This window comes from Otolemur garnettii, unplaced genomic scaffold, assembly GCF_000181295.1.
Source record: "Otolemur garnettii isolate 467f Iridium unplaced genomic scaffold, OtoGar3 scaffold00179, whole genome shotgun sequence".
Classification (NCBI taxonomy): Eukaryota; Metazoa; Chordata; class Mammalia; order Primates; family Galagidae; genus Otolemur; species Otolemur garnettii.
This window is the reverse complement of record NW_003852574.1, coordinates 1249851-1265016: the sequence shown is the minus strand read 5'-3', so window position 1 is coordinate 1265016 and position 15166 is coordinate 1249851. Positions and strand designations below refer to the sequence as shown.

The 15166-nt window shown below is 54.2% G+C and overlaps 3 protein-coding genes across 7 annotated transcripts in view; 1 reads left to right on the top strand and 2 right to left on the bottom strand.

Annotated features, from left to right (window-relative positions):
• Nucleotides 1-287: 287 nt before the first annotated feature.
• Nucleotides 288-1477, bottom strand: NDUFAF3 (NADH:ubiquinone oxidoreductase complex assembly factor 3). Its single transcript, XM_003800579.3, has 5 exons — nt 1353-1477; nt 1041-1233; nt 824-890; nt 613-713; nt 288-532 (listed from the first exon to the last, which is right to left on the bottom strand). Exons 1-5 carry the CDS (start codon nt 1427-1429, stop codon nt 419-421), a joined length of 552 nt encoding a protein of 183 aa, XP_003800627.1. The 5' UTR covers nt 1430-1477; the 3' UTR covers nt 288-418.
• A 3104-nt stretch (nt 1478-4581) lies between these two features.
• Nucleotides 4582-7627, top strand: DALRD3 (DALR anticodon binding domain containing 3). 5 transcript variants are annotated; one of them, XM_023519567.1, is made up of 12 exons: nt 4582-4746; nt 4835-5130; nt 5276-5532; nt 5626-5705; nt 5790-5903; nt 6255-6328; nt 6433-6494; nt 6606-6688; nt 6770-6952; nt 7053-7140; nt 7241-7309; nt 7404-7627. In XM_023519567.1, the coding sequence occupies exons 1-11, from the start codon at nt 4582-4584 to the stop codon at nt 7288-7290; spliced, it is 1452 nt and encodes a 483-aa protein (XP_023375335.1). In that variant the 3' UTR covers nt 7291-7309; nt 7404-7627. The 5 variants fall into 5 exon arrangements, with proteins under 5 accessions (XP_023375335.1, XP_003800626.1, XP_023375333.1 ...); XM_003800578.3 differs by having other exon boundaries at nt 7027-7140; XM_023519565.1 differs by having other exon boundaries at nt 7027-7140; nt 7385-7627.
• WDR6 (WD repeat domain 6) overlaps nt 7166-15166 on the bottom strand; it is a 9526-nt gene continuing 1525 nt past the window's right edge. The window contains exons 2-6 of the mRNA XM_003800575.3: nt 8929-11410; nt 8734-8817; nt 8528-8644; nt 8312-8430; nt 7166-8221 (exon numbers count right to left, since the gene is read on the bottom strand). Coding sequence (XP_003800623.1) covers nt 7758-8221; nt 8312-8430; nt 8528-8644; nt 8734-8817; nt 8929-11410 — 3266 coding nt within the window. The 3' untranslated portion in view covers nt 7166-7757. The remainder of the gene's footprint in view (nt 8222-8311; nt 8431-8527; nt 8645-8733; nt 8818-8928; nt 11411-15166) is intronic.

Below are 15166 nucleotides of genomic sequence, written 5' to 3'. Positions count from 1 at the left end.
CGATTTGGAGATTGCTGTGAGCTATGAAGCCATGGCACTCTATGTGACAGCTTGAGTCTCTGTCTCAAAAAAACTGTAAATGATCTTGAGGAAAGCCACTGAAGTCCCCTCAAATCTGCATGTGAACAAGTAGATCTGGAACAGGTAAATATACTGTTTCCTGACCTCTGACAGGGTGGGAAATCCAAGTAATCTAGATGAAAAAGTGACCCCATGGTTTCTTCATACCCCTCACCAAGAGCCCACTGAGCCAGCAGCTCCTGGCCAGCAACACACCTGATACAAAATAAGACACGGATGTAAGTTATTAATATGTTGGCAAGCAAAACAAGTAATGTGCCAAAGGAAGATAATAGTAAAGCACTGCGAACTTCTGCACTCTGCAAACTGCCCAGGCCCTCCTGAATGGGTTGGTAGTTCATTCTGCAGTGGGGCCCAGAGATGTGAGTGACATCCCTCCTGGTGGGATAAGAGCAGCTCCTGTCACTCGGCCTTCATGACACAGGAAGTTGAAGGTGGCACAGGCATTGGGCTGCAAAGAATAGGCCAGCATCAGCCCTTCTAGTGTGGGCTAAGCCAGAGCTGCTAGAGTTTTCAGATTCTGCAACTTACCGTGTCCTGCACTTCCACAGCAATGCCCCATTCCTTCATGGCTCGCAGCACGGGGGACTGCAGCCTCTCCGTCCGGTCTCCAGTGCCCACCACGAGGATTTCTAGGGAAGGGAAGTTGCGGTTACTCTACAACAAAGTCTGTTGAGAGGCTGGGTGGAGAGTGGCCTCTGGGGCTCAGAACACCTCAGCTCTCTCTCTCTTGCCCTCATACCTATACGGGGTTCCAGCATCCAAAACAGGGAAAAGCTCTCTTCTGTGATGTCCTGATGAGATCCCACCTATGGGGAGGAGGCAGATTCAGTATGACAAATTTACTCAGCTTCTCCCCCTACTCCACTTTTGGGATACACGGAAAGGCCAGTTTGGACAGAGACAGAAGCAGGGAGAGAGCCCGTGACTCTGGGGCAATAGATGCAGGTTAAGCTCACGTTCCACTGCAAGACCGAGCGTGGAAGCAGCGCGCAGGGGCCGAACACGCGGTTTCCGTTGACCATGAAGCCGCGGCTGTTGTAGCTGTCGATGTACATGGCGTGAGGGGACTCGTGTTGCAGCAGAGAGACGCGAGTCCGCTGATACAACTCGTCATCCACAGGCGAGAGGCGATGCTCACGCCGTGGGGCCCTGTAAATCGGTAGGGTCAGGAAGAGGGTCCAGGATGTGGTCTAGGGGCCTGCAAGTGCGGACCCTAAGGTGACCGGTCCTGGGAACCGGGATGGTCAGGGCGCAGAGTCTGGGCTCACCGTGGTAGCGCGACAGGCAGAACATGCAGCGTGGTTCGCGCGCAGTACAAGTAGCGATGTGCTAGAGCCGTAGCCATGGATGATCCGCGCACAGCGAGGCCGTCACTGGGTTGGTAGGGTCTAGCTAGGCCCGACGCAGCTCAGCAACAGCGCCCTCTGCGTTCAGGAGGGCACCGCACAGCTCGGCCAGCCCAGCGGGCAAGTACCATCTGTCTCAGGAGGGCGAATCCCCAGGCACAGCTCCAGTGTCAGCATCTGCTGTCCGCCCCGCCCCAAGTCCCGCTTTAAGGTCCCAAGGGAGTGAGACACCTGGTAGCATCGCCGCCCTCATGGCATTGCCTGGGCCGCAGCCGCAGCCTGAACCCTGGCTCTCAGCCATTAAGTAGGGTTTCAAGGGCCCGGGGCGGGGCAGCCGCCCACCTGGTCCTGTCCTGCACACCTGGCCTGGTGGTGCCAGGCTCCCCGCTGCTAATCCTAAACTGGGGTGTCGGGCCTCGTAGGCGGGGCGGGCAGCTCGGGTTTCTCGGCTGCCACTGTATCACGCCCCTCCCTAACAGTCAACCGCTCGACCGTTGGCCTCACCGCCGCGCGCTGCGGGAGGCGTGGCCGAGCGAGGATTGGCTTTTCCAGAGCGCGAGGGGGCGTGGTCAGGTGGTTTCGCCTTAAAATGGCTCCAAGTCTGCGGGAAGCCGGAGCTAGCGGAAGGGCACGCGGTTGTAGGGTTTATGTGGCTGTTCGGGTGGCATCTACAGGGCTGAACCAGACCAGACGAACTCGGCAGCTCCTGGAGCATCACCTTGTCCTCGCTTGCTCTGCTCGCGTCTCAAGAGTCCCCTCTCCCCCGTCTTGAGTCAAGTCAAGGGCCTTCTGGCGCAAGAGTCGCTGGCACCCGCGCTGGGTTTGGGTATCTCCGCACTCCGGCTCTGTTGTGGCCTCAGGGAACGCTGCCGCGTTCGATACTCGCGGGGCCGGGAGAGTGGGAGGCTCGGCATAGTCGAGGCCTTGCAGTGGATCTGCTAGAACTGGTCGCAATGGGCTTCTGGGGGTCCTGCAGCTGCTGTGTGGGTCACTTTGGCCCCCAGTGCTTCGCGCTCTGGCAGCAGCACTGGACAAAGGGCCCCGGGCGCCGGGTGTCCCCTAGGCGGACGCATGGGTTTACTTCCTCTCTGGCCCCTTGGGCGCGCTTCCCTCTTGACGGATTCCGAAGTCCGCCCGCCACCGTCACCGCACCAGTGGTCCGGGCTGCGTAGGATTGGCCGGGCTTATCCCACCTCGCGGACCAGGTCCCAGGGGAGGCCCCCAACCTCCCCTCTTATTGTTTTGAGGCTCAGGTGAAACTCGGTTTCACCGCCTACTCCTCAGTCCACCTCGGGAGACTGGGAATGGGCGGGTTCTAGTCTGGCCCCAGGGCAAATAACTTGGGGGCAGGAGCCCCCTCCAACGGCTGGATAGCGGGCAACGGAATCCCAAAAGCAGCTGTTGTCTCCAGAGCATTCCAGCTGCGCTTGGATTTCGTTCCCTGCTCTCCTGCCAGAGCAGCGCCCTGGCCCAGATGGGTTGACCCCTGACCCTCAAACATACTTTACGGGCCGCTCTGGTCTCAGTTTCTCCCTCAGGTGTCGCTTCCGGTTGGAAGTGGTGGGTGTAGGCGTTGGAAAGTCGGCTGGTGGCCATCTCAGGCACCGCCAGGGAGCTCTAGCGAGAGAGGCCAAAGGCCTACGGGTAGAGAGCTGCAAGGGTGGTGAGTCCCATAGGGCCGCCCCAGCCCGCAGCCCGCTAAAGATAGCCCTGCACTTCCTGGGGAAAAACCACCCCAACCGTGTTTGTAGACTAGAGTAGCTGAAGTCCCCAGCTTGGCCTCGGGTTCCTCCTAGCAGCTGTCTCTGGGTCATGAGCCTATGGCATGGAAAGCGCTTTGGAATGACACGATCACTCCCGTTGAGTGGGGCACCCAAGAAGCCATCGGGAATGTCGTGTCCGCCCAGTGCACTTTTGGAGCCTCCTAGCAGGGCCTCCCAGCTCTTGCCCAGAAAGGGGCCTTGCCAAGCTTCTTCTATTCTTAACCTTTCTCTCTTTTCCAGCACTTTGGGCAAAAAGATCATGGGGTTTCCCAGATCTCAGTGCTTAGTCAGGTTTAATCTCTTTTGAAAGGGAGGGGTGGATTTATGTTATATTAAAGTTATATTTAAGGATCCCTTGTTAGAGAGAGGAAAAGCGCTTTCCCACTGTTAGAGAAGGATGCTCTGAGGTAGTATTTAGCTGCTTCTCATACTCGAATTACTTAGTTGGCCCATCATGGCTTGTAGCCTAAAAGAGGAAGCTTGAGGATCGCTGTTAAAGTACACTAGGTTAAAGGAGACAAAAGCTGGTGGTAATTTTGGCAAACTATCACGGTGATTCTAATTCCTCAGGTATCAAGAGAAGAAAACTGAAAATTGTATCAGAATACACATTTACTATGAATAAAGACCACCTATATCATAAATGAAGTGTTTGCAAATAAATCGCAGAACACAAATTCTTTTAAAAATTGGGTTTTTAAGCGGCGCGCGGTGACTCACGCCTGTAATCCTAGAACTCTAGGAGGCTGAGGTGGGCGGATCGCTTCAGCTCAGGAATTGAAGACCAGCCTGAGCAAGAGTGAGACCCTGTCTCTAAAAATTAGCCGGTATTGTGGCGGGCGTCTGTAGTCCCAGCTACTCGAGAGGCTGAGGCAAGAGAATCGCTTGAGCCCAAGAGTTTGAGGTTGCTGTGAGCTGTGACAGAACTGCACTCTGCTTAGGGCAACAAAGTGAAACTGTCTCAAAAAATAAAAATAATAAAAATTGGGTTTTTAAAAATAGGTCATAAAAGTGGCCTTAATGTTACTGCCTTATGCTAACAACTCATTCGAAATTTAATGTTTTAATCGTGTCTAAAATGGGGGAAATGAAACATTACACAAAGATATGAGACTTCGGTGAGAAGAGAAGGTGCGTCTGAGCCTCCTACCCAGTCTCAAGGATTTTTCCTTTGTTGTTAATGCGGAGCTACAGGAAAAGAACCCGGCACCGGAGAAAAGAAGCCTGCGCCCAGAGCTGGAGGTCTAAAGGAGGAAACGCCACTGTCTCCACCGCACCTGTCCACTTACTGGGACTGCTGCCGGAACCCCTCCCTCGCCAGTCTGCTCTTCCGGAAGTTCCACCTCCAGAAAATTTTCTTCCGGCTCGGCACACTCCTTCCGGTCGTCATGGCGACGGAGCGCCTTGGGGTGGGGAAAACGCTTGTGGCCCTCAACGCTGCCCTTGGGCCAAGCGGTCCTGTGTGGCTCAAGGAGACGCGCGCCCGTCACCTGTGTGCTCGAGACTTCTTGGCGCCGCAAGGCGCCCTACGGGCGCGTTTCGAAGATGGGCAGGTGGGCAAGAGCCGGGCAGGGTCAGGCCGTGCAGCCCCAGGGTTGCAGCGAGCTCTGCGGCCTGCTCACGCCGCCCTTACATCCACAGGTGCCCGAGCATGTGTTCCGTGCCGTTGCCTGTCTGCAGGGATCCGGTGTGGCCCCAGTGCTGCGCTGCGTGCGGACCCGCGCCGGTCTGTCGCTGCAACTGAACCGACCAGCCGTATTCGAGCGCGTCCTTGGAGCGGTGTCTGCTTATACTGCACCCACCACTCCTGCTTCCTTGGGTCCGCGCGTCTTATTGCACTGCCCAGCGCTGCGCGGCTCCCCTTGCGCACTCGGCCTGAGTCAGCTGCGTACTGTGCTCGTCGCCGATCACCTAGCGCGAGCTCTGCGCGCTCACGGGTGAGCGGGGCTAAAATGCAGAAAGCGGGACAGAGCTTGGGGGACCTAGAGAGCGGCGCCGCCCTTGGGTACAGCCGCTGGGGGTGGGAAGTCGTGGCAATCTGAACCAGGTACTCAGGCTAAAGAGGTCGTCCTCTTTTCACAGGATGTGCGTGCGCCTAGTGCCTGCTGTGCGGGATCTACACATGCTGACCTTCCTGCAGCAAATGCGAGTGGACTGGCCCCCTGCCTCAGAGAAAACCTCAATCGAAACCCTCAGGAGCCGCGCCCTTGCAGAGCTTACTTCTGCTCTTGACAGGGAGACTCTGCCCTCTGGCGTCCTGGGCACACTGTGCCTGAAGGACCTGGTGGAAAAACAGGGCCGGGCAGCTGGCTATAATCCCAACTTGGACAGTTGTCTGGGTAGAACCTAGAGCCTAACAGGGCCAGAAAAGAGGGGGAAGTCCTTTGTGCTCCTGGCCAGCCAGCCTTAGCACCTGTCTGTTCACTTTGCAGTGACTGAGGATCTGCTCTCTGTACTGGCCGAGTTGCAGGAGGCTCTGCGGCATTGGCCAGAGTACGGCTACCCGGGCCTGGTTAGTGACTCCTATCCCTGTGAGCTTCTAGCAAACCAAATATCCTGCGTCTCTTTCCATAGTGATTGTCTTCCTCCTTATAAGGCTGGGAGTGACAGATGCACAGTTGTACACGTGGTGAGCTGTGAGGAGGAGTTCCAGCAACAGAAGTTGGACCTGCTTTGGTGGAAGTTGGATGATCAGGCTCCACTCACACAGGTAGGTAGTGATGGTGAAGCTCCCCACTACCCCACCTCCCACCTTCAGAGTGCCTTTGAAAACCTTCTAAGGGGCTTGTTAGCTAACAGGTCCAGATACTGACAATTGACCTTGAGGGAGCAGGTGCAAAAGCCCTGGAGAAGGTGTGGTCTGAAAACATCTAGAGAACACTGAATAGGTTGAGGTTGGATTGTGTCCTAAGGGGCTGAGCATGAGAAGGAAGCACCAAGCCTGGTAGTTACAGGTTGAGGGAATCCGGGTGGAGTAGAGGTACCAGATTTGTGCTCCTTGAGGGACTTGTTGCTGGAGAATAGTGCCAACTGAGCTGAACCTCTGCCATCTTCCTGACAGAAGCACCTGGTCTGTGGCCCAGTGAAAGTAGCTGGTGCACCTGGCACCCTGATGACTGCCCCTGAGTACTACGCGTGAGTGAGACCAGAAGGAAGGCCAACCTGAGCCAGAATTAGTCAAGGTGGGGAAGTTCTTTGCTGTGACACTGCCCATTAGCCCTCCTCTCTCTTCAAAACAGATTCCATCATGCCCAGGTATGCAAGGCCTCAGCTCTGAAACACAGTGGAGATCTGACACAAGGTGCGGTACACCTGGAAGTCCTGGGCTAAGCTTTGCAAATAGGAGCAGGTCATTTGCACCCCTGCCCCTTGTTCCTTCTGTGCAGAGACTGACCAACCTGTATTCCCTCAGACCCAGCCTGGGTAGAGATTTTTGAGATTCTCTCTATGGCCACAATCAAGTTTGAGATGCTAAGCACAGCCCCACAGAGTCAGGTGAGCCTCAAAGTCTCACAGGGCCAGGGCTGGGTGGACAGGGTATGGTCCCCTCTCTGCAGCTATGCTCCTGTTCCCCAGCTCCTCCTGGCCCTTCCTGACAGCAGCATCTCCACAAAGGGCACAAAGAGTGGCACCTTTGTCATGTATAATTGTGCCCGTCTTGCCACACTTTTTGAGAGTTACAAGCACAGTATGGAACAAGGTCTGTACCCCACTTTTCCACCTGTGAACAGTCTGGACTTCTCACTGCTACGTGATGAGGTATGTGTCCCTCCCAGTAAGTAGCACAAGCAGGAGGCTTGGACTTACCTTGCAGCACCCTTCTCCCCCCACAGGGTGAGTGGCTGCTACTCTTTAACAGTATCCTCCCCTTCCCGGATCTACTGAGCCACACAGCAGTCCTGGACTGCACAGCCCCAGGGCTTCGCATCACTGTACGCACAGAGATGGTGAGGCACAGAAAACTGGAACGGGCACTGCACACTCTATTCTTTATTCTGGGTTGGGGTACAAGAAGAGACAGGCCAGTGACTCAGTCTCTGTTTCTAGATGTGCAAGTTCCTGGTACAGCTCAGCATGGACTTCAGCTCATACTATAACCGGGTACACATACTAGGGGTAAGCACACAGCAAAGGGGGTGGGAGGTATAAATGGGTATAGGGTAAGGGTAAGAAAGCAGAGGATGAGACCAGCAGGCCTCTTTTCCTCCAGGAGCCTCGACCACACCTCTTTGGTCAGATGTTTGCCCGCCTGCAGCTTCTGAGAGCTGTGCGTGAGGTGTTCCACACTGGCCTGGCTATGCTGGGTCTCCCTCCACTGAGCCACATCTAAGGCCCCAATATCTAGGAATATTCACAAAGTCATCAACTGGAAAAAATGCAAAACTCCATGTGTTTTTAGGAGCTCGGAGCCAGAATAAATGTTTTATAGTTTTATCCTGTTGTGGGAAGTGGTAAATATTCTTGGCAGCACTCTACTCACCTCCAGCTCCTGCTCTGAAGTTGGGAACCCCTGCTCCACTATCTGTGAACAGGCCCTATGCCCAGCAGGCCACTGTGGTATACCTCAGTCATACCAGTTGTAAACTTCAAGCCCCTGACCCCCAAGAGCACAGCGATGGCCAAACTCGGGGCTCACGGGCCAGCAGTCCATATCGGCCACATCTGGCACATGATACACAGTGCTGTTCATGAAGGTGGGCTCACCATGCCCCAGACGCCAAAAGGTCAGCCGTTGGTCAATGGATGCTGAGACCATGAGGCTTGGGCTTAGGATCTTGAGGCCTGTCACATGGGCAGCATGTGCACAGGGGACAGAGTATTCCTCAAGGACACGCAACTGGGATACCATCTCAGCCTCCCCCACGGCCTCTTCCAGCTCTGGCATCTCCACAGCAAGCATGAAGACATGGATGGAGCCATCTTCACTGCCACTGGCCACAAGATGGTGGCCATCATTTGTGGGCAAGGTGTGCAGGCTGTTGACACCGCAGCTGTGGGCCTGGACAGTCAGGGAGGGGGTGCCCAACCCTGGAGGAAAAGGATGGTTGTCAGGGCCCTGCCTGCCACTTTTAAGAAGTCAGAGGAAGAGGCTGTCATGGTTGCATATTAGCTACTCACGGTAGGGAAGCCCAGGGTCTTCTGGAGGCTCAAGGGCATTGGAGCCACAGTCTAGCACAGTGGTGAGATCCCAGAAGGCCAAGTTGCCATCAGTAGCTGCACTGCACAGAAACAGCCTCCTGGCAGTGAGGAAAGAACAACCAGGTCAGTGAGAGGGATGGAGAGCAATAGAAACATCACCCAACCCATGAAGGATCATCATCCAACTCCTCTCACCGCCGCTGGTTGGGTGCCTCATGCGTAAAGGAATGGACCTTGAGGACACACCGCTTATGGTGGAAGGTTTCAGCGAAGAGTCGCAGAAACTGCCCAGAGTTCTGCAAGAGAAAAAGCCTGGGGGGATGGGGGTGGTCCAGCTCAGAACTCATCTTGGACAACGTCATATCCTTTGTCTCCATATTCCCTGGGCCCTTTGCTCTCACCTCACTGCCCCATCACTACAGGCTGCAGCCACAAGGGGGCCAAGTCCAGGTCGATCAAATTCACACACTGCAAGGGACATGTACCTGCAGAGACAAGACAAAGCTGTCAGGTGGAGCCTGCAAGCCTGAGGGCACCTACAAGGGGCTTTGTCTGCATGATCCCACCCCATTCCCCTGCCAGGCAGTGTACATTACCTTGTTTCTGGGTCCACCTTGATCATCCGATGCCGATTGCGCTGCCGATCCCAATACTCATCTAGCCGGTGGGATGTAAGGTGCATGACATGGCAGGCAAGGCGACTTGGGGTGCTGGGATCAGGAGTAACCAGGATGCTGAAGCAGTGCATCTCGGCCCTCCCCCCAGCAGACACCACATGAGCAGTTAGGCCTGGCCGAGGATCCTGAGAGCCACCTGGGGTGCCAATGCCCCACACAGCCACAGCACGCACAGAGGAGATATGGTTACAAACAGCTGTGAGTGCATGTGCTGAGCCTGTGGTTGTGGGGAGTGCCAGTACACACACAGTAGTGTCCTCGCTGCAGGTGATAACTATGTCGGTCAGGCCAGGCCCCTCACTGCCAGGCTCTAGGTTGTCGGGATCCATGAGGCTAGGCACCCCAAATTCAGGCCCCAGGGTGATGGTCCCCACACGCCTTACACAAGTGATCTCACGGCCATGTAGACCCTCCCGGAGGATCACATGTGGCCGGGTACAGCCACCCAGAGCCTGGTACAGCATGACATCCCCATCCTTAAGGTAGGCGAAGGCCATAGCTGCCTCAGTATCAGAGAAGGCCCAAGAGCGGTGCCCTCCACCACAGTTGACAATGTGCAGCTTTTCATGTGACCGGGGGCTCCACACCACAAACTCATTGGCATGGAAACCCAGGATGACCATGCTCCCATCAGGCACCATACGTAGCCCAGCCAGCCAGTTCATGCCTCGACAGGACTTCTGCCTTAGGACTGGCTGGAGCTGGCCACCTCGCACAAAGAGCTGGTAGTAGGCACCATCACGCCCTGTGGTATACACGTAACCACCATGACATGTGACTGAAGTCACACCCTGCTTCCCATGCAGAGAAGGAAGGGTAGACACAGGGCCCCACCCCACGAAAGCATTCCCACCCTCACCACTGCCACTATCTGCTCCAGATACTCCAGTACCAGTCCCAGCCTTGCCTCCCACCCCAGGGTCCTTGAGGAGACCTGGCCTGGAGGGGAACAGCAGCACAGAGCCCCGGCGGTCCCCACACACCAGGAAGTCACCTGGAGGCAGGAAGGTACTACATGTATGCCATCTCTGCTTGCTTGGGGGCAGCAGGTACCGACAACGTTCTTTAACAAAGATAGCCTTGCCAGAAGGTGCAGCTGAGATCTCCAGGCAAGCCACTACCCCACCAGGGCCTGATGCCAGCAATAGGAGCTCTTCATAGCCACGCAGGGCCCAACTCAGACTGTGCACTTTCCCAGGGAACAAGGTCTGGTCCACAGCAGCAGTTGGAGTGTTGATGGGGACAACCTTGACACGACCCTCCCCATTGGCCATGGCACATAGTCCAAAGCCCTCAGGACCAGGTGCTGCCTCCAGGAGGCAGTAGGACTGGAAATACTTATCTTCTAGTAGCTGCTCCCAGCACTTGATCTCCAGGTCATAGAGGTACAGGGCCCCTGTATCAGTCACTGCCAACAGTCGCCACGAGCCAGCCAGCGTAACAGCTTTGAGGGTACCTGGCCTACTATGGGACTTAAAGGAGAGAGCTGAGACCCCTGAGCCTGGGTACCCACGTCCTACCAGGTGCCATAATCGAATGCCTGAATCATCACCCCCAGTGATCACCCAGGTCTGCCTCTCGTGGGCAGCTATAGCCCGGATCCCACGGCCCTGATGGCCCCGAAAGGCCTGAAGGATCTCACCTTCATGGCTCCACACCAAGCAGACACAGTCCTCTCCTGCACTAATAAGATAATTCTCTAGGAGCTTCACCTGCCATACACGGGCACTGTGCCCAAAGCAATGCCCAATACTCTGCACCCGACCCCCAGGAACCCGCAGGTCACCCACTTTCCAGATACGGACACTTCGGTCTTCTGAAGCTGTAGCCAGTAAGCCCTTGCTTTCCAGGTAGGACATGCTGAAGATGACACCCACATGCCCACTGACCCGGCGGTCAGGTGCCACAGGTTTGTTGTCTGCTAAGGCAGCAGCTGGGTACCACACCAGGAGCTGGTTGGAAACAGCACCTGCCACTATGGTCACCTCCTTCCAGGTGTCTCCAATCAGACAGGCTGAGGAGAGGGTGCACCTGTCTGTGCAGGGCACCTCCTGCAGGATGCACCCTACCACTGGGTCATATAACACCACTGAATTATGTCCCAGAGCCAAGGCCACATTCCCCTCCAGCCAGCGTGCATCCCAGATCCAGTCAGACATGTTCCACAGGCCAGAGCGCCAAAGCTCCCGGAAATGGCCCTGTCCCCAGCTAACTTTCACAATCCGGAGTCCCTTGCTCCCAAACACAGCCACCATGGCCTCTGCATCAAGGTCTCCATTAGGCTCTGGCCGTACCCGGAACCCATGGATAAGATAGTGGCCAAGCAGGTTCTGCATTCGCTTCATCATCCGCAGATGTCCACCAAAATCCAAGCTGTACACCAGGACATCAGGCCCCTCACCTATACAGAAGCAAAGAGTCACATCAGAACTGTGCACCTAACTCTGATGACCCAAGGGGAAGAGATACAGGACAGGGAGGCTTCCTAGCATGTATATAAACGTATAAAGACACACAATCCAGTGGCTTGAACCTTAGAAAATCCTGGTCTCGGCAGGGCGTGGTGGCTCACGCCTGTAGTCCCAGCACTATGGGAGGCCGAGGCGGGTGGATCACCTGTGCTCAGAGGTTCGAGACCAGCCAAGACCCCCTGAGCCAAATGAGCCAGAGTGAGACCCCATCTCTACAACAACAACAGGACAACAAGACAGCCGGACCTTGTGATTCCAGCTCCATGGGGGGCAAGAAAACACTACAGGAGGAAGAAGTAATAAAAAAAAAAAGAAAATCCTGGTCTCTTGGGTGGTACCTGTGGCTCAGTGGGTAGGGCACAGGCCCCATATACCAATAGTAGCAGGTTCTTTTTTTGTTTGTTTGTTTGTTTTTGAGACGGAGCCTCAAGCTATTCCCCTGGGTAGAGTGCCATGGCATCACGCTCATAGCAACCTCCAATTCCTAGGCTCAAGCGAGTCTCCTGCCTCAGCCTCCCAAGTAGCTGGGACTACAGGCACCCGCCACCATGCCTGGCTGTTTTTTTTTGGTTGCAGCCATCATTGTTGTTTGGCGGGCCCGGGCTGGGGATTCGAACCCGCCACCTTAGGTGTATATGGCTGACGCCTTAGCCTCTTGAGCCACAGGCGCCGAGCCTAGTAGCAGGTTCAAACCTGCCCCAGCCAAACTGCAACAAAAAAATAGCTAGGTGTTGTGACGGGCGCCTGTAGTCCCAGCTACTCAGGAGCGAAGCCAGAGAATCGCCTAAGCCTAGGAGTTGGAGGTTGCTGTGAGCTATGTCGCCATGGCACTCTACTGAGGGCGATAAAGTGAGATTGTCTCTACAAGTAAAAGAAAAAAGAAAATCCTGGTCTCAACCTCAGCTGGACTTTAAGTACTGACTTTCTGCTCCCCTCATCAGTCACTCTTGACCGTCAATTCAACCATGAATTTCTCAAACTCACAGCCTTCTCACTCCATCTCAGTCTTCATATAGGAACCTCCTATATGAAGGAATTAGTCCCCAAACCTTCAGCCTCATATACCTCTACATGCATCCTTTCTGATTCCCCTCTCCCAGGGGCCACTGCTGCACCCCTCCAGATTTCCAGGAGCTTCTTCCTTCTATATATGTATATATGAACATATCTGGTATTGATGAGGAGAACTTGGAGAGGCAGCTCACATGTTGGCAGAAGAGGGTAAACTTGAACCTTGGCCCTGCCATGCACCAGCTATGGAACCCCCTTCTGTGTATGGAAGCTTAGGCTTAGAGAGCCCAGCACAAGTCAGCAGCACAAAGAGCTTCAAGAAGGAACTAATGAGATATAGCCATTGAGAGTCTAGGCCCGGCATGGTGGCTCATGCCTGTAATCCTAGCACTCCAGGAGGCCGAGGCAGGTGGATTGCTTGAGCTCACAAGTTTGAGACCAGCCTGAGCAAAAGCGAAACCCTGTCTCTACTAAAAATAGAAAAACTGGGGCAAGAGGATCACTTGAGCCCAGGAGTTGGAGGCTGCTGTAAGCTGACACCACAGTACTCTACCCAGGGCAACAACTTGACACTGTCTCAAAAAGAGAGTTTAGGTGGCGCCTGTGATTCAAGGAGTAGGGCGCTGGCCCCATATACCGGAGGTGGTAGGTTCAAACCTGGCCCTGGCCAAAAACTACAAAAAAAAAAAAGAGGGAGAAAGCTTAGACTTGGTGTCCACAGCAGCAGTTACAGCACTGGCCATATGCACCAACAATGACAACTGCAACAAAAACATAGCCAAGGGTTGTAGCAGGCACCTGTAGTTTCAGCTGCTTGGGAGGCTGAGGCAAGAGAATCGCTTAAGCTCAAGAGTTTGAGGTTGCTGTGAGCTGTGACGCCACGGTACTCTACTGAGGGCGACAAAGTGAGACTCTGTCTCTAGAAAACAAAAAAAAAAAAAGACGGGCAGCACGCGTGGCTCAAAGGAGTAGAGCACTGGCCCCATATGCCAGAGGTGGCTGGTTCAAACCCAACCCCAGCTAAAAAAAACTGCAAAAAAAAAAAAAAAAACCCACAGACCCTACTCCTATGGATTAGAAAAACACTAAATATCTCAAAAGGAAACTACATTGTTATATTATTTTGCTAAATTCTTTTGCTAAAGAACTATGTAGGTTTCTTTAAGCACGTAAAATGACAAGGTCTAATCCAGTGAATTTCAACAGGGGGCAATTTCCCTCCAGGAGACATTTGGCAATGTTTGGTTGTCTTATCAGGGGTTGTGCTACTGACAACTAGGGCCAGGGATGCTGCTAAACATCCTGCAATACACAAACAGCCCATCACACAAAAAATTATGTAATCTAAAAGATCAGTAGTGGTGAGACTGAGAAATCCTCTCTAACCAGACTGGGTCAGTGTCAGGAGAGGGCAACCTAAGGACATTAAATTTAGGATGAGGAATCAAGGATAAGCAAGCCAGAGGAAGGGGCAGGGGTTGCAGCTTTCTTGGCAGAGGAAACAACAGGTTTGATGGCCATGAGGTAGGCAAGAACTTTGGATACCTGGACATGGCTGGAACAGGAAATGAAGGGCTCAAGTATGGGCTAGATGGCTCTGTGCCTGTAGCTCAAGCCGCTAAGGCGCCAGCCACATACAGGGGAGCTGGCAGGTTCGGGTCCAGGCTCGGCCTGCCAAACAACAATGATGGCTGCAGTCAAAAAATGGCCAGGCATCACAGTGGACACCTGTGGTCCCAGTTACTTGGGAGACAGAGGCAAAAGAATTGTGTAAGCCCAGGAGTTGAAAGTTGCTGTGAGCTATGACGCCACAGCACTCTACCCAGGGTGACAGGCTCTGTCTCAAAAAAAAGAATGGGCTAGAGGATGGGTGTGGTGGCTCAAGCCTGTAAGCCTAGCACTTTAGGAGGCTGAGGTGGATGGATAGCTTGAGCTCAAAGGTTCGAGACCAACCTGAGCAAAAAGTGAGACCCCTGTCTCTACTAAAAATAGAAAAGAAAAAAACTGAGGCAAGAGGATCACTTGAGCCCGAGTTGGAGGCTGCTGGGAGCTATGACTCCTTGGTACTCTACCCAGGGCAACAGCTTGAGACTCTGTCTCAAAAAAAAAAAAAAACCCAACAACAACAACAAAAACACAATGGGCTAGAAAGAATGCAACTGAGGGGATCAGGGAGACAGTACAGCATGACCTTGATGGCAATAAAAGCGAAGAAACAGATGTCACATATATGAAAAGTCAATCAGACTGGCTTGGGGAGTGAGGTAGATTCTTTGGTTTGAGGCTTGGGCACCTGAGTGGCTGTTACCCCTGTAGAAGGCCACCCCCTATGCACACACCCCATTCTCTTAGGACTGGGGACAGTATACTCAAGGCCTGAAAGCCTGCCTCAAGACCCTTATATAAAACTCAGCGGCACTGGCTCAGCAACTGTAGCTCAGGAGTTATGGTGCCTCCACATAAACCAAAGCTGGCAGGTTTGAACTCGGCCCGGGGCCTTCTAAACAATAACTACAACAACAACAACAAAAACAGCTGGCTCAGCACCTGTGGCTCAAGGGGCTAAGGCGCCAGCCACATACACCTAAGGTGGCGGGTTCGAATCCCCAGCCCCGGCCCGCCAAACAACTTTGATGGCTGCAACCAAAAAATGGCCAGGCGTTGTGGCGGGCGCC